At 44.6% G+C, this 25,648-nt stretch overlaps 1 protein-coding gene across 1 annotated transcript in view; it reads right to left on the bottom strand.

Moving 5' to 3' along the window:
• Nucleotides 1-25,015, bottom strand: part of GRHL3 (grainyhead like transcription factor 3) — a 46,169-nt gene extending 21,154 nt beyond the window's left edge. The window contains exons 1-8 of the mRNA XM_069079090.1: nucleotides 24,696-25,015; nucleotides 9,573-9,759; nucleotides 7,116-7,177; nucleotides 5,816-6,158; nucleotides 4,858-4,931; nucleotides 3,822-3,975; nucleotides 3,239-3,350; nucleotides 1-17 (exon numbers count right to left, since the gene is read on the bottom strand). The exon at nucleotides 1-17 is cut by the window's left edge and continues 78 nt beyond it. Coding sequence (XP_068935191.1) covers nucleotides 1-17; nucleotides 3,239-3,350; nucleotides 3,822-3,975; nucleotides 4,858-4,931; nucleotides 5,816-6,158; nucleotides 7,116-7,177; nucleotides 9,573-9,759; nucleotides 24,696-24,718 — 972 coding nt within the window. The 5' untranslated portion in view covers nucleotides 24,719-25,015. The remainder of the gene's footprint in view (nucleotides 18-3,238; nucleotides 3,351-3,821; nucleotides 3,976-4,857; nucleotides 4,932-5,815; nucleotides 6,159-7,115; nucleotides 7,178-9,572; nucleotides 9,760-24,695) is intronic.
• Nucleotides 25,016-25,648: the final 633 nt, after the last annotated feature.

A 25,648-nucleotide genomic window follows, 5' to 3' on the forward strand; every position in this document is an offset into this window, starting at 1 on the left:
GTTTTCTTTGCAGTCCGCTGAAAACGAGAAGAAACCAGGTTAGGTGTGACTCGTGGGGTGGAGCCTTCAGAAACTGGGGCAAATCCATGGCCTTGGCCCAGCCCCTCTTGCCCAAGGACAGCCTCTAGTTCTCTGAGACAATCTTGCTTACTAAACACAGTGATATAGATGGGCAAAGTGAAGCCCAGTAAGGAGAACTGATCAGCACAATGTACCCTGCTAGAACCTAACCCCCAATTGTTTTGTAAGAAGCTATTTTTGATTTTTCCACTTTTGAGTGGGGAAGGAGACCCCACTGCTGCTTAGATCCCTCTTCCTTTCTGGAATCACAGCAAACCATTGAGAAGGAGGAGGAGTGTTTAGCCTTGAGTGAGACTATAACTCAATGTAGTGGGAAGAAAAATGGGTCAAGTGTCTGGAGATGTGGATTTCTGGTCTAGGAATGGCCAAGCCCTTCCCCTTTAAAATGAGGCTGGCTGAGATGATCTATAGGTCCTTTCTGATCTATATCCTTGATGGAATGAATGAATGGAAGGTATACTTGGAACCCAGAAGGTACAAGTTTCAATCTTGCTTATGATGCCAGATATATGATTATAGATAAGACACATGACCTGATCCTCAACTTCCTCATCTGTAAAATGGGGATAATATTATCTATCGTTGATACTTCACAGGGCTTTGTGAGTTTAGGACGTGATAAGAATGTGCTTTGCAAACTTAAATTCCTATAGAGATGTCAGTTATTATTATAAGTGCTATATAAATGTATTATGAATTCAGAAGATCCTAGACTTAGAACTGGAGGAACCACAGAGGTCATCTAGTCCTTCATTTTGCAGGTAGGGAAACTGAAGCACAAAGAGATGAAATTACTTGCTCCAGGTTACACAGGTAGCAATGGATAAAACTGGGATTTGAAACAAAGTCTCTCTGACTCCAAATCCAGTGTCCTTTTCACTGCTGCCTCTAGAGTAAGATTCTAATATTCCCTGGAATCAAGGTGTAAGGCCCCTGAGGTCACAGAGGGTGGCTTTTCTTCAATGTGGGGGCTGACTGCTTCTCTAATGATGACTCATGCCAAAATACTTAAAATCAGTCATCTAATTTGGCCCTTACCATAATCCTGCTAAGTATACAGCCCAAACATTTTCTCAATTTTCTAGGTCTTGTAGAACCTGCTGGGGCTCAAAGTTCCTCTGGAATAGCCTTTGCCACAGTAAGTCTATTTTCCGATGACCAACTTAGCTCAGTAGGGACAGGCACATTCCTAGGACACAAGGCACCTAACAACAGTCACTTCTGTCCTTGGCAACCCAAGAAACAAAGCAAAATGGCAGAAATTGGAGGAGTCTTGGAAGTCACCTAGTCTAACATCTTCATTTGATAGATGAAGGAACTGAGGCCCAGGGAAGTTAAGTGAATAACACTTAAAGTACTAAGGAGCAGAGAGAGAATTTGAAGGCAAATCTAACTCCAAACCTGATGCTTTTCTATCATCTGATATTCTTAGGTCTAATATCGGGTCCTAATTTAAGGCCCCTTCCATCTCTGATATCCTCTGTTCTAAGGGCCCTCCCATCTCTGACATTCTGTGTTCTAAGGGACCTCCCAGCTCTGACATTCTGTGTTCTAAGGGCCTTCCCAGCTCTGACATCCTGTGTTCTTAGGCTGATATTCTGTGTTCTCTAGGCCCTGGCTCTGACATTCCATGTTCTAAGGGCCTCCTAGCTCAGATAGTTTATATTCTAAGGTCTCTTCTATTTTAAGATCTTCTGACACTAAATATAAATTCCTGCTCAAACCAACGTTCCCTTCTCTGCTCCTGATGTCTCTCCTCTATGTCTTTCTATTATTGCCACCTCCTCTGGGACATTGCCTTTTTCCTTTCCCCTAAGCTCCCAGCCTTCATCTGACCCCAAAGCAGATCTGACTGTGAGCCCCTCATCCTGGCTCCCCTCCCCAGGTCATGAAATATCTCAGCAAATTTTCCACTCTGTGTCTGTTGACTGGAAGCAGCTACCCTCCTTTTTATGATACTTTGGGATAAAGAGAGCCATGCGAGCTCCCGTGGAGAAAGAAACCTGCTAGGAAACCACCCCTGGAAAAGTCTGAGCCTCCTTGTAACAAGTTAGGGCATGGCAAATGGTGACGGTAATGCAGAAAGTGGCAACTGGGAAAGAGCCTATGAATCAAGTTGGTCTGGGATTGAGGCTAGGGACAAGGGCCTAACTTGGGGGAGGCTCTCTTCCTCCCCATGCTCAGAACTTACAGTACAGTAAAAAGAATGCTAGATTCAGGGATAAGAGACCTGAGTCAAAGTCTATGTGACCTTAAGGGACAAGAAACAACTGGTTGTCAATACAGTTATCATACAGCACGATCAGAGAATTTAGGACAAGACTACAGAAAATTAGGACATTGAATGTTAGTGTTGGAAAAACCCTTTAGAACACAGAATGTCACAGATGAGAGAAGTCTTAGAATAGGTAATGTCAGAGCTGGGAGGGCCCTTAGAACACAGGATGTCAGAGCTGCAAGGGCCCTTAGGACACAGGATGTCAGAGCTGGGAAGGGCCTTAGAATATAAAATGTCAGAGTTAGCTGGGATGGGATGGGGTCTTAGAATACCGAATGTCAACTGGAAAGGACCTGAGAGCACCAAATTTTATAACAGGGAGCATATCACGTCTCGCTAGCCCCTCACAAGTATGCTCCCTGATCACTGATGAAGACACCTGGCACAGGAGACAGAGACCTCAGGTTAGGAGATCTGAGTTCCTGCTTTGCCACAAACTTGGTACTTATGTCTATTTCCAATGGTTCATGGGGCTCAAGAGTGTTGGACCTGACCTGGCTTCCATCCATCTTAGCTACATAACCCTGAGCAAATGTTTTCCCTTCTCTGGGTCTGTTTCATCATCTACAAAAAAGCAGATGTAGCCACTGGCCCACAGCTGCTAAGAGGTTATATCTTGGAGCCAGTAAGTTGCAGAGCAGGACTGAACCTAGTTTCTCAAACTTTAAGGCCAGTGTCTTTTCCATTGGGCCATACTGCCTCTAAAGGTTCTTTCCCTGAAAGATATACCTTGACTGGAAGCATCCTGCCCTATCTCCTGGCTCCAGCTCCCTCCCTTTTTCTTCCACCTCTGGTCCTCTAGCAATGGGCAGATCTTGGGGGCAGGCCAGGGCGTCTCTACTGTGGCCTTCATATGTGGGGGAGGAGTAAGTTACTCACCCACATCAATGACCCGTTGCTTTGCTGTGGGCTGTCGGGAGTGCCAATGCTTCCAGAACCGAAGCTGCTCCACAGGGATCTTCTCATTGTCAAATACCACCATGATCATGCTCTGCAAAGGAGGCCTTGTCAGTGCTGAGGGGCCAGGCCTCAGGTACCCTGTCCCATCCCTGGGTTCCCTCACCAGTTACCAATTGGCAAAAGGCCAAAAGGTCAAGGTTACTGGAATTTAGTGATTCTTTCTAGTGTTCTTTGTTTAGACAAGCCTAGGTCAGAAGACCAAAGTCCAGAACTTAAATCCAATGACTTCACCCCTTTGTGCCTCAGTTTCCCTGAATGTATTTAGACAAGTTGCAGAATCATAGACACTCTGAGTTGGAAGAGTCATCCAAAACAACGTCTACCTGAACAGAAATCTCCCTCACATTCTTAAGTCTTTACGTTGGGAGGTTTCATCAGATTCTTGAAGGCAAATTCTAACCTCACCATAGCTGCCCTGGTTAGTCTCACCTTAACAAATCAGTCCTGTGCATTTGACAGAATTGTTTCCCATTCTCATGATACCCAGTGGGGGCCCACTGACCTTTACTTTGTTGGAAGACAAGTGCATGCTTCTGCCTCCTCCTGGAGTCCTCAGGGTCACTGGGTAGAACTGCCCCTTGTTGAGATAGGCCATCGGGGACTCCCCAGATTTGATGTGGATGGCTTTGGGGGAACCCAGGGTATATTCAAAGTCACTTGGAGGAGAATAAAAAGAGAGTCATGAGTCCTTAGGGCAGAAGGATTTCAATGTCTATCTAAAGGCTGGCAGGACCCAAGTCTCTCCCATAGTGTAATCTATTGCTCATTCCCTCTGATGTAGTCTAGTGGGTGGGGGCAGTGAAGGAGAGGGCTGAGCTCTCAGATGTCTGGGGAGGAGCCCTGCAGGCTCTGAACAGAGGTGCTCCAGCTGTGGAGTGGACTGAAAGGGCGATCACAGGCCCCAGAACAGGTCTGCTCAAGGAGAAATCAATTCTCAAAGGAATCCTGGACTAAGAGGTGGAAGATTGGGGAGCTATTCTATTCCCAGCTTGGACAATTAACTACCCTGTGACCTTGTAAAGTTACTCTGGCTTTCTGGATCCCGGTTTGTTCGTTCATAAAAACCATCTAGAAGGCATATCTAAGACCCATCCCTTCTCACTTTGATATTCTAGCACCCTGTGTTCTAAGGTCTCTCCTGGCTCTTGCATGCTAAGTTCTGACATTCTGTGTTCTAAGGGCCCTCCTAGCTCTGACATTCTGTATTCTAAGGGCTCTCCCAGCCCTGATGTTACGTGTTCTAAGGTCTCCTTCAGCTTTGATATTCTTTGTTCTCAGTCGCCTTTCTGGCTCTAACATTCTGTATTCCAGGGGTCCTCTTCAAGTTCTGACATCCTACATTCCAATATTTTCCCCCACTTTTAATATTTTCTCTTCTCTGATTATAAGGAAAAGGCAGAAGAGGGGAAAGAGCTGAAGGGTTTGGCTAACAATAATAGGGGGTAATGGAATTTGAGGAGGGTCTTGCTCATGCCCATGAATATCTCTCATCCCACCTCCCCAGCAGCCAAGGACCCCGCCAAGCTCCCTTCTGTTACCTTTTTGTGCCGGGGTACTCCTCTGGACACTGGGGCTCCGAGGGGCTTTTCAAGATATCAGGGAAGAGCAGTGACTGAGGGGAGACACGATCACAGGTGAAGGCCATGAGGGAGTGGTTCCAATCTTGTTTCTGTGGATCCCAAAGCACCTTCTCCCACCAACCTCACCTCCACCCACTGGTTTCCCTCACAGCATGGACCCCCCTGGCACATTATCTGAGCCACTAGGTGTATAAGAAGTGTCAAGTGACTTTATCAAGTGACAAATCAAGGCCTGAGGCAAAAAGGGCCCCCAAGGCCACCGACCTATTCTAGGAGAAGTGATAAGTCCCCAGAATCAGTTCAGAAACCTGAGTTTGAGACCACCTAACTCTCTTTGTAGCCTTAGGCAAGGAGGCAATATTACAAAGTAACAAATAAACAAACAAAACAAACCAGGGGATTTGGAGTCAGAGGACCTGCATTTAATCTTGACTTTGTAACCTGCTACTTGTGTAACCTTGAGCAAGTGACAAAAAAAATATCTCTGAGACTCAGTTTTCCCACCTGTAAAATAGACTAGGTGATCTCTCAGGTCCCTTCCTGCTCCATTTAGTTTCTTCCCATCTCTGAACCCTAGCTTTACCATCTTTGAAATGGGAATGAAAATCTTTATAGTTCCTACTTCCTAGAATTTCAAGGAAAGTGTGTTTTAAACCTTATAGCTCTCTAGAAATGGGAGCTGTGATTATTTTTAATGATGGTTTTGATACTCTGACCACACCTTCCCTCTTAGCTTCTATCTTATTAAGTATCCACTACAACCTTCCCCCAGGGGAGAGCATCACATGAACAAGAAAACACCATTACAGGGACAGGGATGTTATCTCCATCCTTTATCACCAAGTCCCCGCCTGACCCTAATGTTCTGGGACTCTGGCTTTGTCTTTCCAACTTGTGTATGGGGCCCACAGTTTACCTCCTGCCCATCATCCTTGAAAGTGCTGTCAGGCTGCCAGCGCTGCTGCGGTGGGGGCCCATGGATAGTCTCAAACAGGTTGCTAAGGCTGCTCTCATACATGTCTCCAGAAGGAAGCAGGTAGTTGTCATCTGCAGAGGTGTCCTCCAGCTTGCTGGGACCAGGAGGGAGCAGGGCTGGTTTGGTTGAGGCTGGTCCACTCCCCTCCAAGCTCATTAGATTGTTCTTCTTGGTTAGGTCTGGGTACTCTTGCGTCGAGATGTTTTCGGTCAAGAACTTCATGAGATGTGTGGGGCTCTCCAGAGGGGGAAAGTCTACTTCATATTCCATCCCATGGTGGTACCTGGGGGAAGGATTTGGTTGTTGACTTGAAAAACGACTTCTGGAAGTACTCAGTGCATTTCATTCATTCAACAAATATTTAAGTACCAACTATCAATCAATATGTTAGCAAGTATTTATTAAGCTACCACAATGTGTCTGGCATTATGCTAGGCATAACTGGGGATAGAAAGACAAAAAAGAAACGGGCCTTGGTATAGGTAGGCACCCTTATAGGGCTTGGCTGATGATGAGTAGAGCTATCCAGGGACATCCTTCAGGAAGCTAGAGGGGTCACAGGGAAACTTGACCATCTCTCCCTGAGCTTGGAACAAACGAGGCAGGTTTTGGACCCAGACCCCAGAATAGAAACAGAGAGTTGTTCAGAGAGATCGAAGCCAAGAGCTAGTGGTCCAGGGAGAAATGTAGCAACAAAAGGGTCATGATACAGAAAGCCAATGGAGGGGCAAGCCTGGAATACTTTCCCAACTCCCCTCCATCTTTTAGATGGATGCCTACCTTCCTGAGAGTTGGGCAGTTGGGCTGCTCCCAACCCACCTCCATGATTCTGTATTATATATTACTTATCTATGTCCATGGCATCATTTCCCAGGAGTCATGAAAGATTTTCCTCCCAGGTTTTTAACTTGCCTTTATGCAAATCAGTCAGGCTTTACTTCCTTCTGGCACCTGGCTGGTGCTGGGAGGGAAGGTAGAAAGAAAGGAAGGAATAGAGAGGAAAAACTTTAGGATTGGGAGTTGGGAGGAACCTAAGTGACCATCTATCCCCAGCCCCTCATTTTACAGATGGAGAAAATGAGACCCAGAGTAGGGTAGTGATTTGCCAAAGGCTACCAAGGAAGTAAGGAACAGAGTTAGGATTGGAACTCAGGTCATCTGATTCCAAATTTTGTTGCTATTCTGCAAAACAGAGGAATGAGAGAAGAGAAAGTCAGGTAGGGAGTTGGCATCTCCTCACCTCTTTCCTAGGTCGTTTCGTGTTACCGGGCTTGAAGAGAGGATCCGTTTCTCCTTTGGACCCTGAAGAAGAGATCAGATGTTATTGAACTTTTGGGAACTTCCAGATTTGTGCGAACGGGACTGAGTGAAACCTCACATCTCACCTTCACCCCCCCCCCTTTTTTGGACTAACTATAACATGTGAATCTTCTTCAGAATTAATACCCTCTGTTCTGTTCCTTATCACAGGCACCCAACCTAGGGCAAAGAAGTAGCTAATACAGATCTCCTCATCACACCAGCCATAATGTTCTCTTCAAACCATGATGCCCCAGACCACAACTTCATTTGTTTTTGCCAATTATCTTCCCCCATTAGAATGTAAGCTCCTTGAGAGCAGAGGCTATCTTTCTGTTTGCTTCTATTTGTATTCCCAATACTTGGCACATATAGCAAGCACTTAATAAATGCTTTATTTATCTTTAATCTATCTAACACATTTTAAAGTCAGTACCCAATATACATAGCTGGGTTATCAGTATGGCAGGAATACCTTTGGTTTTTCTATTTCTGATCAAGTCAATTTAAATAAGTTCTGTGTTAGCTATTACCACAATGAGTGAGTACCAATCATTTATCCAACTATTCATTTAGCCATTCATCTATTCATTTCACTATTCCCCATTCCCCATCCATTTACCTATCCCCTCCATCCATTCATCTCCACATCCATCCATCCATCCATCCATCCATCCATCCATCCATCCATCCATCCATCCATTCATCCATTCCTCATCTGTCCATCCATCCAACCCTCATTCATCCCCTGTTCATCTATCCCACCATTTATTTCTCCATCTATCAATCCACTCAATCATTGAGTGCCTACTACCCATAACCATTCCTGTGGTGGGTGTTGTAGTAGATAAAGAAATTAATAAAACATGAGTAGCACCTTTAAGAAATTCCCATTGGGTGGCTGGGTGGCTAGGTGGCACAGTGAATAGAGTACCAGCCATGGAGTCAGGAAGACCTGAGTTCAAATCCAGCCTCAGACACTTAACATAAAACTATCAGTGTGACCTTGGTTAAGTCATTTAACCCCAATTGCCCTACCTTCCCCCTCCAAAAAAAAAAAGATTTAAGAAATTTTCATTTTCTTTAACACACACAAAAAAACCCCAGCCATGTAACCTTGGGCAAGTTACTTAACCCCAATTGCCTTCCAAAAGGCAAAAAGAAAAGAAAAGAAAAGAAATTTCCATTTTCTTTCCAGGGAGACAAGACTAAGGCACTTGACACACTTGAAGAACAATACAAGATATTCTATAATTAGGTACATCATCATCATAATAGCCTAGCATTTATAAAATACTTTAAAGTTTGCAAAGTGTTTTATATACATTGCACCACTCAATCTTCACAACAACCACAGTGCCTGGCACATAGTAGGTGCTTAAAATATGTTTATTGGTTAACCAACAACCGTGCGAGGTAGGGACTATTATTGTCCCATTTTAAAGATGAGGAGACTTAAAGAGAATAAATTACTTGGTTGTCACACAACACAACACACAACAACATGGGGTCCTACAGCTAATAAGTGTCTGAGCCTGGATTGGAGCTCAGGTCTTGATGACTTCAGGTCTAATACTCTTATCTACTACATACCATCTCAGCATCTAATTAGATAAGATGAAAGGATCAAATGAAAATGGGAGGTCAGGAAGGGGGGAAGATCAATGTGGGCTGGGGTTATTGGTAAAAGCTTAGGAGGTGAGTGGGAGGGAGAAGGTTACTTTTGAGTCACATCCTGAAAGACAAGAAGACCTTTATAAGGTCATTCCAGGAGGTTAGGGTTGGGGGTATATTGAGTATAGAATGGGGAGAGGGAAAAGAAGAGAGAGATGGGATGAACCTGATGTATTTGGGGACCTGGGAAAGAAGATGGACTGGTCACATGATGATAGCAATTGATGGACAGTTCAAATATTCTATTGGTACCATCAAGAGAAATAGAAGAGGGGCAGCCAGGTAGCACAGTGAGTAAGAGCACCGGCCCTAGAATCAGGATGACCTGGGATTAAATCTGGGCACTGATCCTTAGCACCACACCCAGAAATAACTGCCCGTGTAACCTTGAGCAAGTTACTTAACCCCAATTGCTTAAAAAAAAAAAAGGAGAGAAATAGAAGAAAGCCTCCAGGTATGTTGGATGGACCTTTTATGGATGATTTATGAGAAGATATGGTGAAGGATTGCATTACATATCACCAGAGAGATAGAGCTTACATCTCTTTGTAGCATCAATCAAATTACTGATCCAGACTTGACTGGGGCTGAGGGCACATGCTGAGGTAAATAAGTGTGTGTAATGGGGGGGTGGGGTGGAGAGGAGCAGTCATAGCTGGCAATGGTTTCAGTGCCTCCTCAGGCATTTTCTAGTGGACTCTTGACAAAACTAAGTCTGCCCTACCATATAGTAGTCATAGAGAAAGCTCAGGGCAGCAACACTATCTTCATCCCCATTGACTCTCATCATGGCCTTGGTGGCAGCTGTCAGAGGGTTTTCCAGATAGGTCTTCCAGGCCTCGTCCTCGTTGGTGTAAGAGAACTTCTGGAAGTTGACTGTGTCGTTCTTGAGTACCCGGACAGACCTGAAACTGGGAAGGAAATAAGAGGGTCACACTTGGTCTACCCTGAAAGCTCATGCAGATGGGTTGCGGGCAAGGGAGTGTTGGAGCCAGCTCTGACTGGTCAGCAAGATCTGATTGTTAAATTTTGATCATATACATTTACACCTCAGAAATCAGCAAATGCTAGAAATCAGGACTTGATTCATTGTTCCATTTATTTCCAAACCTGGTAAAATGATGGAGAAAATATTAATGATGCAGATTAAACTTAAAAGTGTGTGAGTTTTTGGAGATCACGTTAGTCATTTACCAGCACACTCCTGGGCCTGTGGGAAATCATCAACCCAGTTAGTAAATGTTCTGAGATGCAGCCTGGTATAGTGGAGCTTCAACTTGCATGGCCTGTGTGATCCTGGGCAAATGATGTAATTTCCTGAGCCTCAATTTCCTTATCTACAGATCTAAAACTATAGAAAGGTTTTGGACAGGCATTTTCATTTTTGTCCTTTTCCCATCACTTAGCACAGGATCTCAAACATAGTAGGCACTTAATACATTTGTTAATAATAATAATAATGAACAATTATATATACTAAGTATTTTTTTTTACAAATATTTCATTTGATCCTCAAAACAACTCTGTGAAGTAGGTGGTGTTGTTATTCTCATTTTACGTAGGAGGAAATTGAGGCTAACAGAGGGCCAGTGATTGGACCAAGGTCACATAGTTTGTGTGTGTCTGAGGTCAGATTTGAATTCAGGCCTTTCTGACTCCAGAGCTGGTGCTCTATCCACTGAACCATCTAACTGGAAAAAGCAAGGAATAATTGTAATTGGGGAGAAAGAGTAATTTAAACAACTTTTACCTGGCCTCCCAGTCCAAAAAGTATCTTGGTCCCATTATATTGTGGTCTTAGCCACATGGGCTTCAGGCTGCCTACTAGACTATAAGCTCCATGGGGACAGAAACCACATCATTTCTCTTTGCATTCTCTCTTAGCACACTAGCATATAGCAGATATTTAACAATTACTTGCTGAATCAACCTTGTTGAGGATATTCAGAGAATTTAGTGTTTTGGAGGCAGGCCCTAGATGTATTGTTAATACAAAAAAAACATCATCAATTAGTTAACTCATTAATTCACCAATTAATTAATAAGAGAGTATAAGTCTAGTTCTACTATCAATTTGCTATGTGTTTTGAGACATATCATTTCTCCCTCTTGGCTTCAGCTTCCTCATATATAAAAAAGAGCCTTATGTTAATGATCTCAAAGGGCCTAGCATTTAGGGTTTAACTCAATTCAACTAGCTTTTATTAATTACCACTTACTATGTGCCAGGCATGGAGCTATCCTTGTGAAATTTACCCTTTGGGGTGGAGTGTGTGTATGTGTGTGTGTGTGTGTGTGTGTGTGTGAAGGAACAACATATACACAGATAAGTGAATACAGAATACATATACAAAGTTAACACAAAGTTATTAGAGACTTAGGGGGGATGATCAGATAATAATCAGAGGAATCAGAAAAGACCTTATGTTGGAGGGTAGCACTTGAACCGAACCGTGGATATCATTAGTGATTCCAAGAGATAGAGGTGAAAAGGGAGATCATTTAAGGGCACAGCCTCTGCAAAGGTGTGGAGGTGGGAGATAGAATGTTGTGTATGAGAAAAAGTAAATAGGTCAATTGGGATGGAATGCAGAGCATGTGAGGGGAATAAGTTTTGAAAGACAGACTGGAGCCATGTTTCTAGCTCTAGATTTGTTATTCAAGGGTCCTTCCAACTCTGACATTCTATGTCCCAATGCAACTTCCAGTTCTGACATTCCTTGTTCTGAGGTCCTTTGGACATTCTATCCTAAGATATCTTCCAATTGCAGCGGTCTCATTCCATGGAAAAGTTGATGCTTAACACAACACTGTGAATGGAATGTCTGGCACAGTATCGGTTGATGGCTTTGGGCAAAGCCACTGAGAGGTCTCCTGGTCACCCTGCCAATGAAGGCAGGGCAACTCTTGGGCTGAGCTGGGTCTAGGGAAGGTGGAGGCGACATCCAGGAGAGGAGACAACACCCAGGGAGAAGGAAGATAACAGAAGAACCTGCTCCTCCAAGGGGCTTTGGGGCAGTGATACCTACAAGCTTAGCCCTGGGGAACGGGGTGTTTGAAACTGAGAGGAAGCTGTCACCCAGAAAAGAGAAATGACAGAAATGTTCCTGCTATTTGGGCGAGGAGTGAGAAGGGGCGGTGGTGCCCCAAGTTTCTGCCGCTATAAATCAAGCAAGCTTGACAGCAGAAAAGGGCAAAGGCCAGACCCCTCCCAGCTGCTTTCTGCCATTGAGGAACGACACTCAGCAGGGTTCCCTCCTTGGATGGGAGGGATGGGAGAGCAGGCCCCAGGCAGTCACTGACAGGGAGGCCCTGTGTGGGAGAGTCAAGAGAAGCTGAGGTCCCAGAATGTTAGCATCGGAAGGGGTCTTAGAACATAGAATTTTAAAGCTGGGAAGGGCCTTAGAACATAGGATGTCGGAGCTGGAGGGGACCTTAGATCATGGAGTGCCAGAACCAGAGGACACCTAAGGAGCAAGAATTGCACAGCAAAAAGGGACCTCAGGGTGACAACAACAATGGTAGCATTTTAGAGATGAGGAAAACGAAACTCAGAGAAGGGACGATTTGTCATGGCCACAGAACTAGGTGGGGTGGGACAGTCAGGGGTGATGGAGCCGACCGAGAACTTTAGTGACTTTGGGGTGACACAGTACAAGGCACTCTGGGGCTGCAAAGATCCATGAGCCACAATCCTAGGCCTCAAGGAGATATCAGAAACAAAGACCTTGTGGAAAGAGGGAATGTCACATTTGATAAGGCAGCTCTTTCATCCTGCAATGATGTAATGGAGGAGAGAGAGACAGAGACAGAGAGCCCACATACCATTAGCATGTTGAGGGAAGGCTTCCCAATGGAAACTGTCAGTGATGTGAGGACATGAAGCTATCATTAGGTCAATCCTGCAATCAGTCCTTATGGATTTCATTTCTTTGGCTTGGCAAAGAATGAGTCCTAAGCTAAAAGCTCTACCAGCCTGCTGATGGGACTTGCTAAAGAGGATGCAGAGCTGTGTTTGAAGGGGGACGAAAGGGGGGAAGAGTTATAAGCTAGGTGCAGGTGTGCTTTGAGATGGCTGGCTTTGAAAAATATGCACAAAGAATGTTTCTGCCCTTTGTGATCCAGAACACCATGGGAAGCAACTGATTGTTCAGAAGTCTTGGCATGCTGGAGAGAACACTAGAATTGTCTTCAAAATCTCTTCCATGCCACTGATTACACCATGGAAGGAAATCTTCAACCTCTCTGGGCCTCAGTTTCCCTCTCTATAAAATCAGGGGGTTGGATTAGAAGATCCACTCACATATTTTGTGTTTTAAGGTAGACATGCTATTCTTAAATTAATTCAACATTTATTAAATACAACATTTGAGGCACTATGCCATATACTGGAGATACAAAGACAAGAACAAATAGTCCCTGTTCTCATTGAGCTGTGTTCTAAGGGCTCTCCTAGTTCTGACCTTATATTCTAAGTCTCTTTCCAGCTCTGAAATTTTTCTGTTCTCAGATTTTCTCTATCTATCCATCCATCCATCCATCCATCCATCCATCCATCCATCCATCCATCCATCATTATCTATCTATCTATCTATCTATCTATCTATCTATCTATCTATCTATCTTCTATCTCTGTTCAGATCCCTGCTTTAATTAGCTTAAAAATCTTCTGTTAGGGAAAGTTCCTTGAATGAATTAGACTAGTAATTGTTCTATAGCTTACAGTCTTGGAGTTGCCTAGGGACAATGAGAAATCAATTCACTTGCCCAGTGTCACAAAGCCAGTTTGTACCAGAGATGGGACTCAGGTCTTGCTGACCCTATCCACCACCCCACACTGCTTTTAACCATAATAGTAATCATAGTAGCAGCTGACCTTTATACAGCATTTTCATATTCCCAAAGCACATTATATTCCTTGTCTTACTTGGAATGAGTCTCAACTTGGGAGGCATATGTGCCAGGTATCATTAGTCCCATTTTCCAGATGTGTTGAAGGAAATGTAGGCTCAGAAGAGCCAGTCAGTAAGTGTCTGAGGCAGGATTGGAATCCAGATTTTCTTTACAATGTTTTCATTATTGAATAAATTATTCTCTGGGTTTTGATTGCTTCTCCCTGCATCAGTTCATACAAGTCTTCCAAACTTGGCTCTTCCAAGTGCTTTCTGCTGAGGTGTACAGGATTTGCAGGCTGTCTGTCAAGGTTGACAAGTACCCACACCAACTGAATCAGGGTCCCTTGGTGCCTCTCCCTTCTTTCTAGCACCCCATTAGATATGGTTTTCTCCCAATAGAGTGTAAGCTCTTGGAGGATGAGGGTGTTTTAATTTGCTTTCATTTTTGTCTCCCCAATGCTTTATATGATACTTGGAACAGAATGAGCTCTTAATAAAGACCACCTAGGGAGTTAAGTAAAATTGGCAGGATTTGAACTCAGGGGTTTTCCCATTCTAAAGCTAATACTCTTTCCAGTATACTACCCTTTATCTCTGGGCATAAATAGGAAATGAAAATTAATGACAGTTTGTTATTAGTAATCAACGTCATTAATAATTATAATTAGTAGGAGCAGTTAGGTGTTGCAGTGAATAGAGCACCAGTCCTGGTCAGGAGGACCTGAGTTCAAATCTGACCTCAGATACTTACTATCTGTGTGACCCTGGGCAATACCCTTAACCCTGATTGTCTCTTCCCCCCCCCCCAAATTAGTAGTAGTAGTAGAATATAGGGGAAAGACTTTCACTGGGGTTTTAAGTTACTTCCTAGCTCAGTGGTGAGCACATTGCTTTGTTTTCTTTATCCTCATCTTGCTAATGAAATGGGGACAATCACATGTGTTCTTCTACCTTGGAGAGTTACAAGGAAAGTTCTTTATAAGGCTTAGAATGCTATGAAAATATGAACAATTATTATCACCATCTCAACAGACAAAAGATAGATTCACAAGACCAACTGCCTTGCCTGGAATAACCTCTCAGATCAGGCCAGGCTTGCCTAGATCAGGTCAGTCCTCCTGCAACCAAGTCACTATCAGCTGATAATTGATCTACAAATGTTTATTAAGTATCTACTATGTACATTCACAGTCTAAAGCTAGCATTTATATAATGCTTTAAAGGGGTTTGCAAAATATTTTACAAATACTCTCTCATTTTATCCTTGCAAAAACCCTGGGAGGTAGGTGCCATTATTAACCCCATTGTACAAATAAGAAAACCCAGGCAGAGAAAAGTTAAATGGCTTGCCTAGGATCAGTGCCTGAGAATTCCTGGCTCTAGGCATAGCACTTTCTACACTGCACCACTTTATTACCTGTGGGAATGAAGACACACACAAAAATAAAATAGCCCTTGCTCTCAAGAAGTTTATATTCTCTGTAGGAAAATAACATGAACAAATCTTAGTACATATACAGTATGTGCAAGATAAATATATTAAATTTTCCAGTGACCCCAGCCATAGTTGTCTCTTCTTCAACAGGAACAGTTTAAAACAAAGTCTGCTACAGACCACCTGGCAAATGTCCAATTAACTGTGACAGGTTGGAAAACAATAATTGACAGGCAAGAGTCATTTAGAATAGACTCCAAGAAGAAGATGGTCAGGATGTCCTTCATGGTTCTCATTGTTTACTATAGAAAAGCAAAGTAAGGTGTGTTGGACAAAGCCCTGGATTTGGAGGCAAAGGATCTGGGTGCAAATCCCTCCTTTAAATTTACTACCTGAGTGACCTTGGTCAAGTCCCTTCCTTTCTGTGAGCTTCATTTTTTTTCATTTGTAAAATGAAGGGGTTAGACTAGATGCCCTTTAGGCTTGCTCCCATCTCTAGGATCCTAAGCTATATGATGCCACTGTCTATTGGGGAAAATAACATGCTCCAACTGTTACTTCATCTCTTTGAGTCTCAGTTTTCTCAACTGTCAAATGGAGGAAAAAACTATGTTGTGCTATCCATGTAGGAGTGTTAATGTGAGGTAAGTGCTTTGTAAAATCTTAGAGTGCTGCAGAAATGAGAGTTGCCTACCAGGTTAAGGAAGACAAAGGAACAAATATGTCTTGTATTCGACCTGGCTTGTATCAAGTATCACAAGATAGTACCACTTAGAACAGAACACTCTTGAGGATTCTTGAGGTCATCTTGGGTTGAGGGGCTAGTCACTGCTGATTCATTCCCAGAGGGCTATAAAACAGTCCATAGCCTTTGACCCAGCAATGCCATTACTAGATATATATCCCAAAGAGATTAAAGAAAAAGGGAAAGGACTTAGATGTGCACAAATATTGGTAACAGCTCTTTTTGTGGTGGCAAATAATTGGAGATTGAGGGGATGCCCATCATTTGGGGAATGACTGAACAAGTTGTGGTTTATGATTGTGATGGAATACTATGTGCTATAAGAAATGACAAGCAGGATGGTTTCAGAAAAACCTGGGAAGACTTACATGAACTGATGCAAAGTGAAATCAGCAGAACCAGGAGAACATTGTACACAGTAACAGCAATATTGTATGAAGACCAACTGTGAATGACTTAGCTATTCTCAGCAATACAATGATCTAAGACAGTTCCAAATGACTTATGATGAAAAATGCTATCCACAATACAGAGAAAGAACTAATGGAGTCTTGAAGCAAACTTTTAAAACTTTCTTAATTTTTCTTGTTTTTTTTCTGTGTTTTCTTTTATAACATGGCTAATATGGAGACATATTTTGCATGACTTTGCCTGTATAGTGCCTTCTCAAAGGGGGGGAAGAAGGGAGAGAGTTTAGAAATTAAAATTTTAAAATGAAGGGTACTTTTTTTACATGTAATTGAGAAATAAAATAAAAGAGACTAAAAGTAAATAAATAAATCCTAATGGTATTCAGTTTCATAGGAAAGGCAAGGGTGCTGCTGCTGGTGTGAATGGACTGGCCCTCTGTCTCTTTGACTGGTGGCATAAGGCTGCTCTCCCATCTGGAAACATATTTGCCCTAAACTTCTGAAACCGGAGAATGAACCCGAAGAGGCTGAAGACTGAGTGCTGTGAAATGAATAACACCTGCATTCATTTTCCTTTTCTTGGCCTTCCCCTCTGGGGAGGGGCAACCATTCACTCTCAGGACATTTTTCACTTTCCTCCCCCTGATGTGTTTCTGGCTCCCTCACCCTCCCCAAACAGTTCAAGCTCTTATTGCAATAGCATTTAGTTCAAGGGTTGTGGTGGGGGAGGGCAGCTTCTTACAGTCCCAGGGGGAAAAAAAAACAGCCTGCCTGGGGATCTTGGCCTCCAGGGGCCTCTGGCACTGAGCCAAGAGCCCCTGGCACAATGCCAGTGCTGTCTGGGCCACTGTCAGATGGCACATGCCAAGGCTATACTGTCTCCAGAGCACCACCAGCTGAGTGGGCTGCCAGGTCCTCCTGTCTTCTCCAGGATCTGAGAACTCTCCTCTCTTTGGACCACTGATCTCAACTTCCCTGTTTGTAAAATGGGGAGGTTGTACTAGATGACCCCTTCCAGGTTTAAATCTCAAGGCCCTGTGCCCGGGAGTCTGGAGACCTGGCTTCCTTTCCAATATCTGCCATTGACATGCTGTGTGACCTTGGGCAAGTCATGTGACTTCTTTGGGTTGGTTTCCTTATCTGCAAAATAGATATAATACTACTTCCTTTGCTATCCTTGTAGGGTTGTAAGGATCAAAAGATATGAAAGTGACATCTTTCTTTTTTGTTTTTGGAGGGCAATTGGGGTTAAGTGACTTGCCTAAAGTCACACATCTCGTAATTATGTCAAGTGTCTGAGGTCGGATTTGAACTCAGGTCCTCCTGACTCCAGGGCCAGTGCTCTATTCACTGCACCACCTAGCCGCCCTAGTGACATACTTTCTAACCAAGTATTAATAGTAACATGGGTATTTACTAGTAATTGTCCCCTGCCTGGAACTCAGATTTGTTTTGGGAAATGGTTGGAAGAAAAGAGAAAGTCCAGATGCATTCCATAGAATGTCCGAGCAGGAAGAGATGTTAGGACGCAGAGTAGTATCAGAGCTGGGAGGGCCCTTAGAACACAGGATGTCAGAACTGGGAGGGCCCTGAGAACACAGGATGTCAGAGCTGGAAGGGTCCTTAGAACAGAGAACATCAGAACCCTTAGAACATAGACTATTGGATAGAATCTTAGAACATAGAAGGTTAGGACTGGAAGAGAGCTGAGAGGGAAAATAGCACAGCCTGTACTTGGGGGCTGATGGATTCTGAGCTATCAGCTCCAATGCAGGGGATTCTCACAGCAGGAAGAGTCCTAGAAGCAGAACTTCCTTAGTATCTCCTACGGACAAGCCCCTAGAGGAACAGGATGGAACAAAAAGACCAGTAACAGAGTGTCTGCCCTTGTGGGATTTCTAGTCTAGGGAGTAGGGAAGGAGAGAGGGGATGGGGCCAGGGAGGCTTTCACAAAAAAGCCAAATCAAGTGCTTTAGGGTTCAATGGAGGGAGAGCGCCCATCTAGTGTAAGAAGACTACCTGAAGGAGGTGGCCTTCAATTGAAGTTACAAGTCATGGGCAGCAGAGAGACACAGGGTGAGTGTGAAGCAAACCATGGCACATGACAGTGATGAATGGTGCAGGGAAGCAGCTCAAAGAGATGGCATGACTCATGATTGCCTGCCCCTCAGAACCAAGGATAGGCCTTAGGCAGAGGAGGTCCCGGGGAAGGCCTGAAGAATAAACACCCATCAGCTGACTTGGGTTTGCTTCTGAGCAGGGGCAGGTAGGAGAGGGAGAAAGCTATCCTCAGATCCTTTAAGGACCTCATGAGAGATGCTGGCTGTGAAAGAAGCCTTGAGGAGGGCATTGTGTGTAGACCATGATGCCTTGGGCTGGGAAGCTTGCCAGCAAGAGGCAGAATCACAGGAACAGGCCACCTAGTCTAATCCTGCCATTTTACAGAAGAGAAAACTGAGGCCCAGGAAAGTTAGGTGATTTGCCTAAGGTCACATAGGCAGTAACAGGGGCAGGATATGAGCCCAGGACCCCCATGACTCCAGGACCAGTGCTTTTCTTCCTGCAACCAGAATGTCAAAGCTGGGAGGAAGCTTAGAACACAGAATGGCAGAGCTGAAAGGGTTCTTAAAGCATGGAATGTCAAAACTCTGAGGGCCCTTAGAACACAGAATATCAGAGCTGGGAGGGCCCTTAGAACACAAGATGTTAGAGGTGGAAGGGTCCTTAGAACACAGGATGTCAGAGCTGGGAGGGCCCTTAGAACACAGGATGTTAGAGGTGGAAGGGTCCTTAGAACACAGGATGTCAGAGCTGGGAGGGCCCTTAGAACACAGGATGTTAGAGGTGGAAGGGTCCTTAGAACATAGGATGTTAGGGCTGGAAGGGACTGAGGACAAAAGATGTAACAGACCGGAGGACCCTTAGGAAAGAAGATGTCAGAGCAGGGAGGGACCTCTGAAAAGGGTAGCTTTGAGCTGGAGATGGGCCTTGGACATCACCTAGTCTGAATTTCTCATTTATGGGGGGCCCAGGGAGGAGTCACTTGGCCAATGTGACCCAATTAAGGTTAGAGTTCAGCTCAACTGATGTCACACTGTAGGAAGTTGGGGCTCCCTGTTATGAGAGTATTTAAGTGACAATGTAGGGATTCACAAAAAGATTGGCAGGAGGGACCATAAGTTTGAGGAAGGGAAGGAAGCAACTGTGGTTGTATTTATGGGAAAATGAACTTTGAGCAATCCATGTGTAGAGAACCCTTGGGATTCTAATGTTGCTTCTTCTGGTGGGATCCAGACTTGTTTCTTTGGCTTTGGGTTTGTTCAGTTAAAGACCTGAGCTTTAATTCTGGCTCTGCTATCAACTCTTGATGTTACCGTGGCCTAATCCTTGTCCCTCTCTAGGCCTTACTCTTCTCATCTGTAAAATGAGTAGGTTGATCTGTGAGGTCCTTACCTACTTTCAGAGGACCACAGATTTAGAGTTGAGAGGGACCTCAGAGACCATTGAAAACAACCCCCTCATTTTAAAGATAAGGAGACTGAGGGGCAAGGCGATTCAGTAGATAGTGTTGAACTCGGAGCTAAGAAAACACAAATGCAAATCCTGCCTCAGATACTCACCGGTTGTATGACCCTGGGCAAGTCACTTAATTTTTATCTGCCTCTGTTTTCTTATATGTAAAATGGGAATAATAGCACCTACCTCATAGGGTTGTTGTGAGTATTTGATGAGATGATATATGTTATGTCATGAACTTTAAAGTGCCATATAAACACTACCGTGTTTCCCTGATAATAAGACACTGTCTTATTAATTTTTTTGGACAGAAAAACACCAGAGGGCTTATTTTCAGGGGAAGGCTTATTTTAATGAACATTGACAGCAATTTTAATAAACAGGTAAATGTGAACAAAAAAATGTACCTTTATTCAATAATGAATTCAATAAAGAACAGGATGAGGCGCTCACTGCTGCAGCTCTGATTGGATGCAGCTCGGAGCGCGGCGTGCGTTTCACCCGGAGGGGGGGACAGTGCATACAGAGGGTACCGTAATGTAGCGTGTAGCGCAGGGGATCACCTTCACTACAGTAGCAATCTCAATAGGGCTTATTTTCAGGGGAGGGCTTATTTTAGAGGAATCTTACACAGTAAGGGAAGGGCTTATTTTCGGGATAGGTCTTATTATCAGGGAAACACGGTAGCTTTTATAATAAAGTGGGGGTAACTAGGTTATGCAGTGGATAGAGCCTAGGGCCTGGAGTCAGGAAGACTCATCTCCATCAGTTCAAATCTGGCCTCAGACACCTATTAGTTGCGTGACTCTGGGCAAGTCAAGTAACCCTGTTTGCCTCAGTTTTCTCATCTGTAAAATGAGTTGGAGAAGGAAATGGCAAACCACTCCAGTGTCTCTGCCAAAAAAACCCCAAATGGGGTCACAGAGTTGGACATGACTGAAAAATGATGGTGAGTGAGTACATTAGATAGGAATTCAGGCCCAATATTCTAACCTCTGCATCATGTTGACTCTTTCTATTCACTTCTCAAAGGTTTTGATATTCTGTGGTCTAAGGTCCCTTCCAGCTATAACATACTATGGTCTAAGGTCCCTTCCAGTTCTGACATTCTAGCTACAAAAGTCCGTCCCAGGTTAAACACTCCAGCATCTCAGTCAGTCCCTCTCGCTTCTGACATTCTGTGTTGTAATGGCCCTTCAGGGTTTGGACATTCCCTGTTCTGCAGCCCCTTGCAACTCCAGTCCAAATACTTGAACACAGAAGATGTTCTTTCAATACCATTGAAAGACTCTATCCACTGTATCACTGGAGTTCTGTTCATCTTTCATATGGACCATGCATGCCCCTAATCAAAGGCCTTGGGTCTGTGGAGCATCCCATCTAGGGCAGAATAAGACTACTCTCTCCCTTTCCCAGAAGGTCAAGAAACCAAAGCCCAGATCAAGGCGCATGCAGTGGGTCTAGGTTCCCCTGTGGGAAGCACTTTTAGAATCATCAGTTTCTACCCCTGTCTGTGTACCAGACCCTGGCTCCACCCCACCTTCTCTCATGGAAAGGACTTCATGGGCCTGTGCTCCTGGTGAGTGTTGACACAACTGATCCACCCATCAATTTGCTTGCCAAGCCCTAATGCAGAGATATCCAGCCCTCATCAGAGGTGATCAATCAGGCTCGATAATTACTGACAAAGAAGCCCTGCCAAAAACTGCACACGGTGGAAAAATTCCCCAACCTTCTCCCTTCCCAACAGCTAGCCTTTGTTTATGGAAGGGGCGCCCGCCCTGGGCTGCGTGGGCCTGCTGGATGCCCATCTGGACTTCTGGAGATGGACTTGACCAGATACAAAACTGATTTCATCCTGTGGTCACATTTGGGGGGACTGGATAGCTTAACCCTGAGTGGGCCAATGATTGCCTTTGGGCTTGAGCCTTGCTTCACCTCTAACCTATGAAGGGCAAATATCCTCCTTGCCATCAACCTTGACTAAGGGACTTTGAGGTCCACAGAGACGGCTACCTGAGTCATCTGTGCCTCAGTCACTAATGGAGACTGTCACTTCTAGCTCCACACTCCCAGCTGCATGCTAATTTTCATTTTCTAATTAAACAGATGATTTATTTTCTATTTATTGGAAAAAAATCCCCTACTTATCTGATCTTGTCTTTATGCCTCCTTTCTTTCATATCACATTCTCCTTCTCTTGCTCTCTTGTCCCTCCCTTTCCCCTCCCCCTTTCCTCCATTGACCAACATTTTTGTGTGACTGAAGACCAAGATCCCTCTCCCACCCCAGGGCGGTTCCCTACAGAAACCAGGCATGACATATAAGTCACTGTAAGACTACCTAGTCAGGCAATGCTAAATCTCCACACATGGGCTCTTGGGATCATAGGCTTAGAGTTGGAAGGGCTCAACTACTCCATCCAGCTCTCACAGATAAGAAAACTGAGGTCCAGAAAGGCTGGATTCAATTCAATAAACTTATAAAGAGCCTACTATGAGTCAGGCACTGTACTAAGTAACTTGCCTGGGTTCACACAACCAAACATCTTCCTGCAAGAATCTTAGAAGTATTTCATGGATGTTATTTCCTTTGTTTTCAGCAAAAGGGTCTGATGGATGGGTTTAGATAGAACAACATATATTATCCCTCTTTTACAGATGGGGAAGCTGAAGCCAATAGCAACTATTCCATAGCAAGTCAATGGTGGACATGGGTCTATAACTCAAGTTTCTTCAATTACAATGTAATATTTGCTTTATTAGGTAAAGGAACTGGATGAATAGAAGTCTCCTTACACCCAACCAAGAGGTACTTTTCCACTTCTTCCTTATAGACTCACAAAATATAAAGTGTCAAAACTGGAAGAGACCACAGAGCATAGAAGGTTAGAACATAGACTGCCACAGCTGAAAGGATTCCTAGAACCCAGAATGTCAGAGCTGGGAGGGCCCTTAGAACACAGGATGTCAGAGCTGGGAGGGCCCTTGGAACACAGAATGTCAGAACTGGGAGGAACCTTAGAACACAGAATGTCAGAGCTGGACTTTAGAACATTAAATGTGGGAGGGGTCTTAGAACTGAGAATATTGACTATCAAAGCTAGAAGGGCTCTTAGAACATAGACTGGCAGAGATAGAAAGGATCTGAGAATGAACAATGCTAGGGTTCTGGGACATCCTAGCCCCAAATGCCTCCCACTGTCTTCCCCCCTCCATCTGCTCCCTGCCAACAATGAGTTCCCTCAGCTGTGTCTCAGAGAAACCTCAGCTCGACCACAGGAAGTTTAGTCTCTTCTCCTAAGTTATCAACTCCCTCCCCAGTAGCAATCCCTTCGGATAGATTGTGCATTTAATTTCCTAGGTTAGTGTTATTTCCCTGCAAAAAACTAAACGCTTCCTGACGGCAGGGTCTGTGCCCCCAGCACCTTGCTCAGTGCAGGTGGAATCTTCAAATTGGAAGGCTCCCGGAGAACAATTAGTCCCACCCTCTCCCTTTGATCACCGCCAGAGCTAGAGAAAGCCGAGCTGAGAAGTGAGCTCGGGCTGCCTTTCTCGTGGCGAGGCTGCTCGCCTGCTGCTGCTGCTGCTACTGCTGGTGACTCAGTGGAGCTCGAACGGCAAAGAGGAGAGACCAGCTGGCCGGGGCCAGAGCACAACACCCTCGGGAGGCAGGCGGGCAGGCTCGAGGGTGGGAGGGCTGGCTCATAAAACCTGCCTGTGGTTAGGAGGCTGATTCGGAGGCCGATTCGGAGGTCGGAAAGCTTGCCAGTAGCTGGGGCTGCTGGGATGGCCATGCTGTTAGTCTATTCTGTGTACTTTACAGCCAGCACTTAATGATGGCTTTTAACTTTTCATTCACCAGGAGCGTAACTCAACTTTTAATAAGACACTTCGTCTATGACAAAAATGTGCTCCTGGCAATCACGGTTTCGACCACAAAACCACAGCGGGGAGGAGCTCCTGGTTAACTCTTTCAAGGCTTTGGAGCAGTTAGAGCAGGTAACAGCTGTTGGGCCAGCCTCAGTGGGCCCATGTCGGACACTAGGCTGTGTTTCCCCAGGTCCAGTGAAAAGGACGTTTAGGGACTTGGGTTCAAATCTAAGCTTTGACACTGACAAAACTGTGTGACCTTCCTGAGTTAAACAGGATTCTGAGCCTCAATTTTCTCATCTTCAAAATGGGAATAATAACACTACTACTTGCCTCCCAGGGTTGTTGTGGGGGAAAGTGCTTTGTTAACCTTAAAAAGATATAAGGATATAAGCTGTAACTACTCTTATTCACTCCTTCAGCACCTCTAGCCCTACCCTACTCTAGTTGGATGATTCTCCCAGGTTCTACCCTGGGAAGAAGGACAGGGAGAAGATTCCAGGAGGCAAGCAGGGTAGACTGTAAAATTCCAGGCGCCCCCCTTCCCTGTGCCTTCTCTCTCCAGTTAACTACCCTTCGTACTATATACATCTTATTTATACACAATTGTCTCCCCCAACTAGGATGTGAGTTCCTTGGGGGCAGGGATGAGGTTTTGTCTTATTTATATCCCTAGCACCTAGCAAACAGTAGGTGCCTAATAAATGCTAGTGGCCTGACTCAGTTAGAAGCTGTGGGTTGGAATCCCAGCCCTGCCTTCCCCTTTGCGGTCTCTGTCTCTCTTTGGGCCTCACTTTCTTTATCTGAAAAAATGTAAGGGTTGAATTAGGTGACTTCTATCATCCTGTCCCCTGCAGCTGCAAATCTATGATCCTGGGCTTGGGGACGAATAGGCTGATCTGTTCAAAATGAGGGACTAGGCTTTTTGAGTGCAGGAGGGCATATGGGACCAGTCACAGAAGTTAGCTACTTACCTCTTTTGGCAGACCCCTCTCATTCAAAGCCCAGCCAGGAGAACTCCAAACCCAGACACAGAGACTCAGTGACCGCAAGAGGGATCATGGCCAGGACTCAGAAAGATCTGACCCTCAGGAAGCAGATGAGTGTCTGTTTCCCCAACCTGAGGAGCTCATTAGGCAACCTGTTTGCTCTGGGTTCCCCAGATCCGGTGAAGAATGCCAGATTCCCCCAGGGTCCTCTGCTACCTAGAGGTACCAGAGGGCAGCAGAGGACTGAGGGGAGGAGGAACTGACTAAGGGAAGAAGGGGGTGGATTTCAATTGGGTGACACAACCCTGTGTTGGGACCAGACCACATGAAAGCGGGCTGGGCCTGCCACCCTGTGGGCTGAGTTGGGTTAGCTTCTGATGCAACTAACAAGCCGCCATGTTTCTTAAGACCCAAAAGCATTACATAAAATCTTAAAAGAGCCAAGCCTACAAAATCGCTGTGTGACCCTAGGCAAGTTGCCTCCCTTCTCTGGGCCTCCATTCTTCCATCTTAGAAATGAAAAGCTTAGATCAGATGATTGCTAAGGTACTTTACATTTGCCTCTCTCTGTCCTAACCCTTCCTATTCTGTGGCTTCTTCTAACATTCTAAGGCCCCTTCAGTTTATTCTACATTCTTTCAACCATCCACTCATTCATTCAGTCACAAACATTTACTGGAATTCAATGTTTACTATATGCAAAGCACAGAGCTATACAGAGGATGGAATGTTTTCAGGTACCTTTCCTCCCCAACATTCTAAGCTCTAAGTCTTTGCCCTGGTGTTATTTGTTCTAACATTCTTTGTTGTAAGGTCTCCCTTTCACTCCTAACATTCTCTTTTCTTAGGTTTCTCCCAGCTCTGACATTCTGGGTTCTAAGGTCCCTGCAGCTCTGACATTCTGTGTTCTAAGGACCCTCCCAGCTCTGACATTCTGG

The sequence above is a fragment of the Petaurus breviceps genome, unplaced genomic scaffold (genome assembly GCF_028583685.1).
Source record: "Petaurus breviceps papuanus isolate PSGF00001 unplaced genomic scaffold, PetGlider_PUasm1.0 91041, whole genome shotgun sequence".
Lineage (NCBI taxonomy): Eukaryota > Metazoa > Chordata > Mammalia > Diprotodontia > Petauridae > Petaurus > Petaurus breviceps.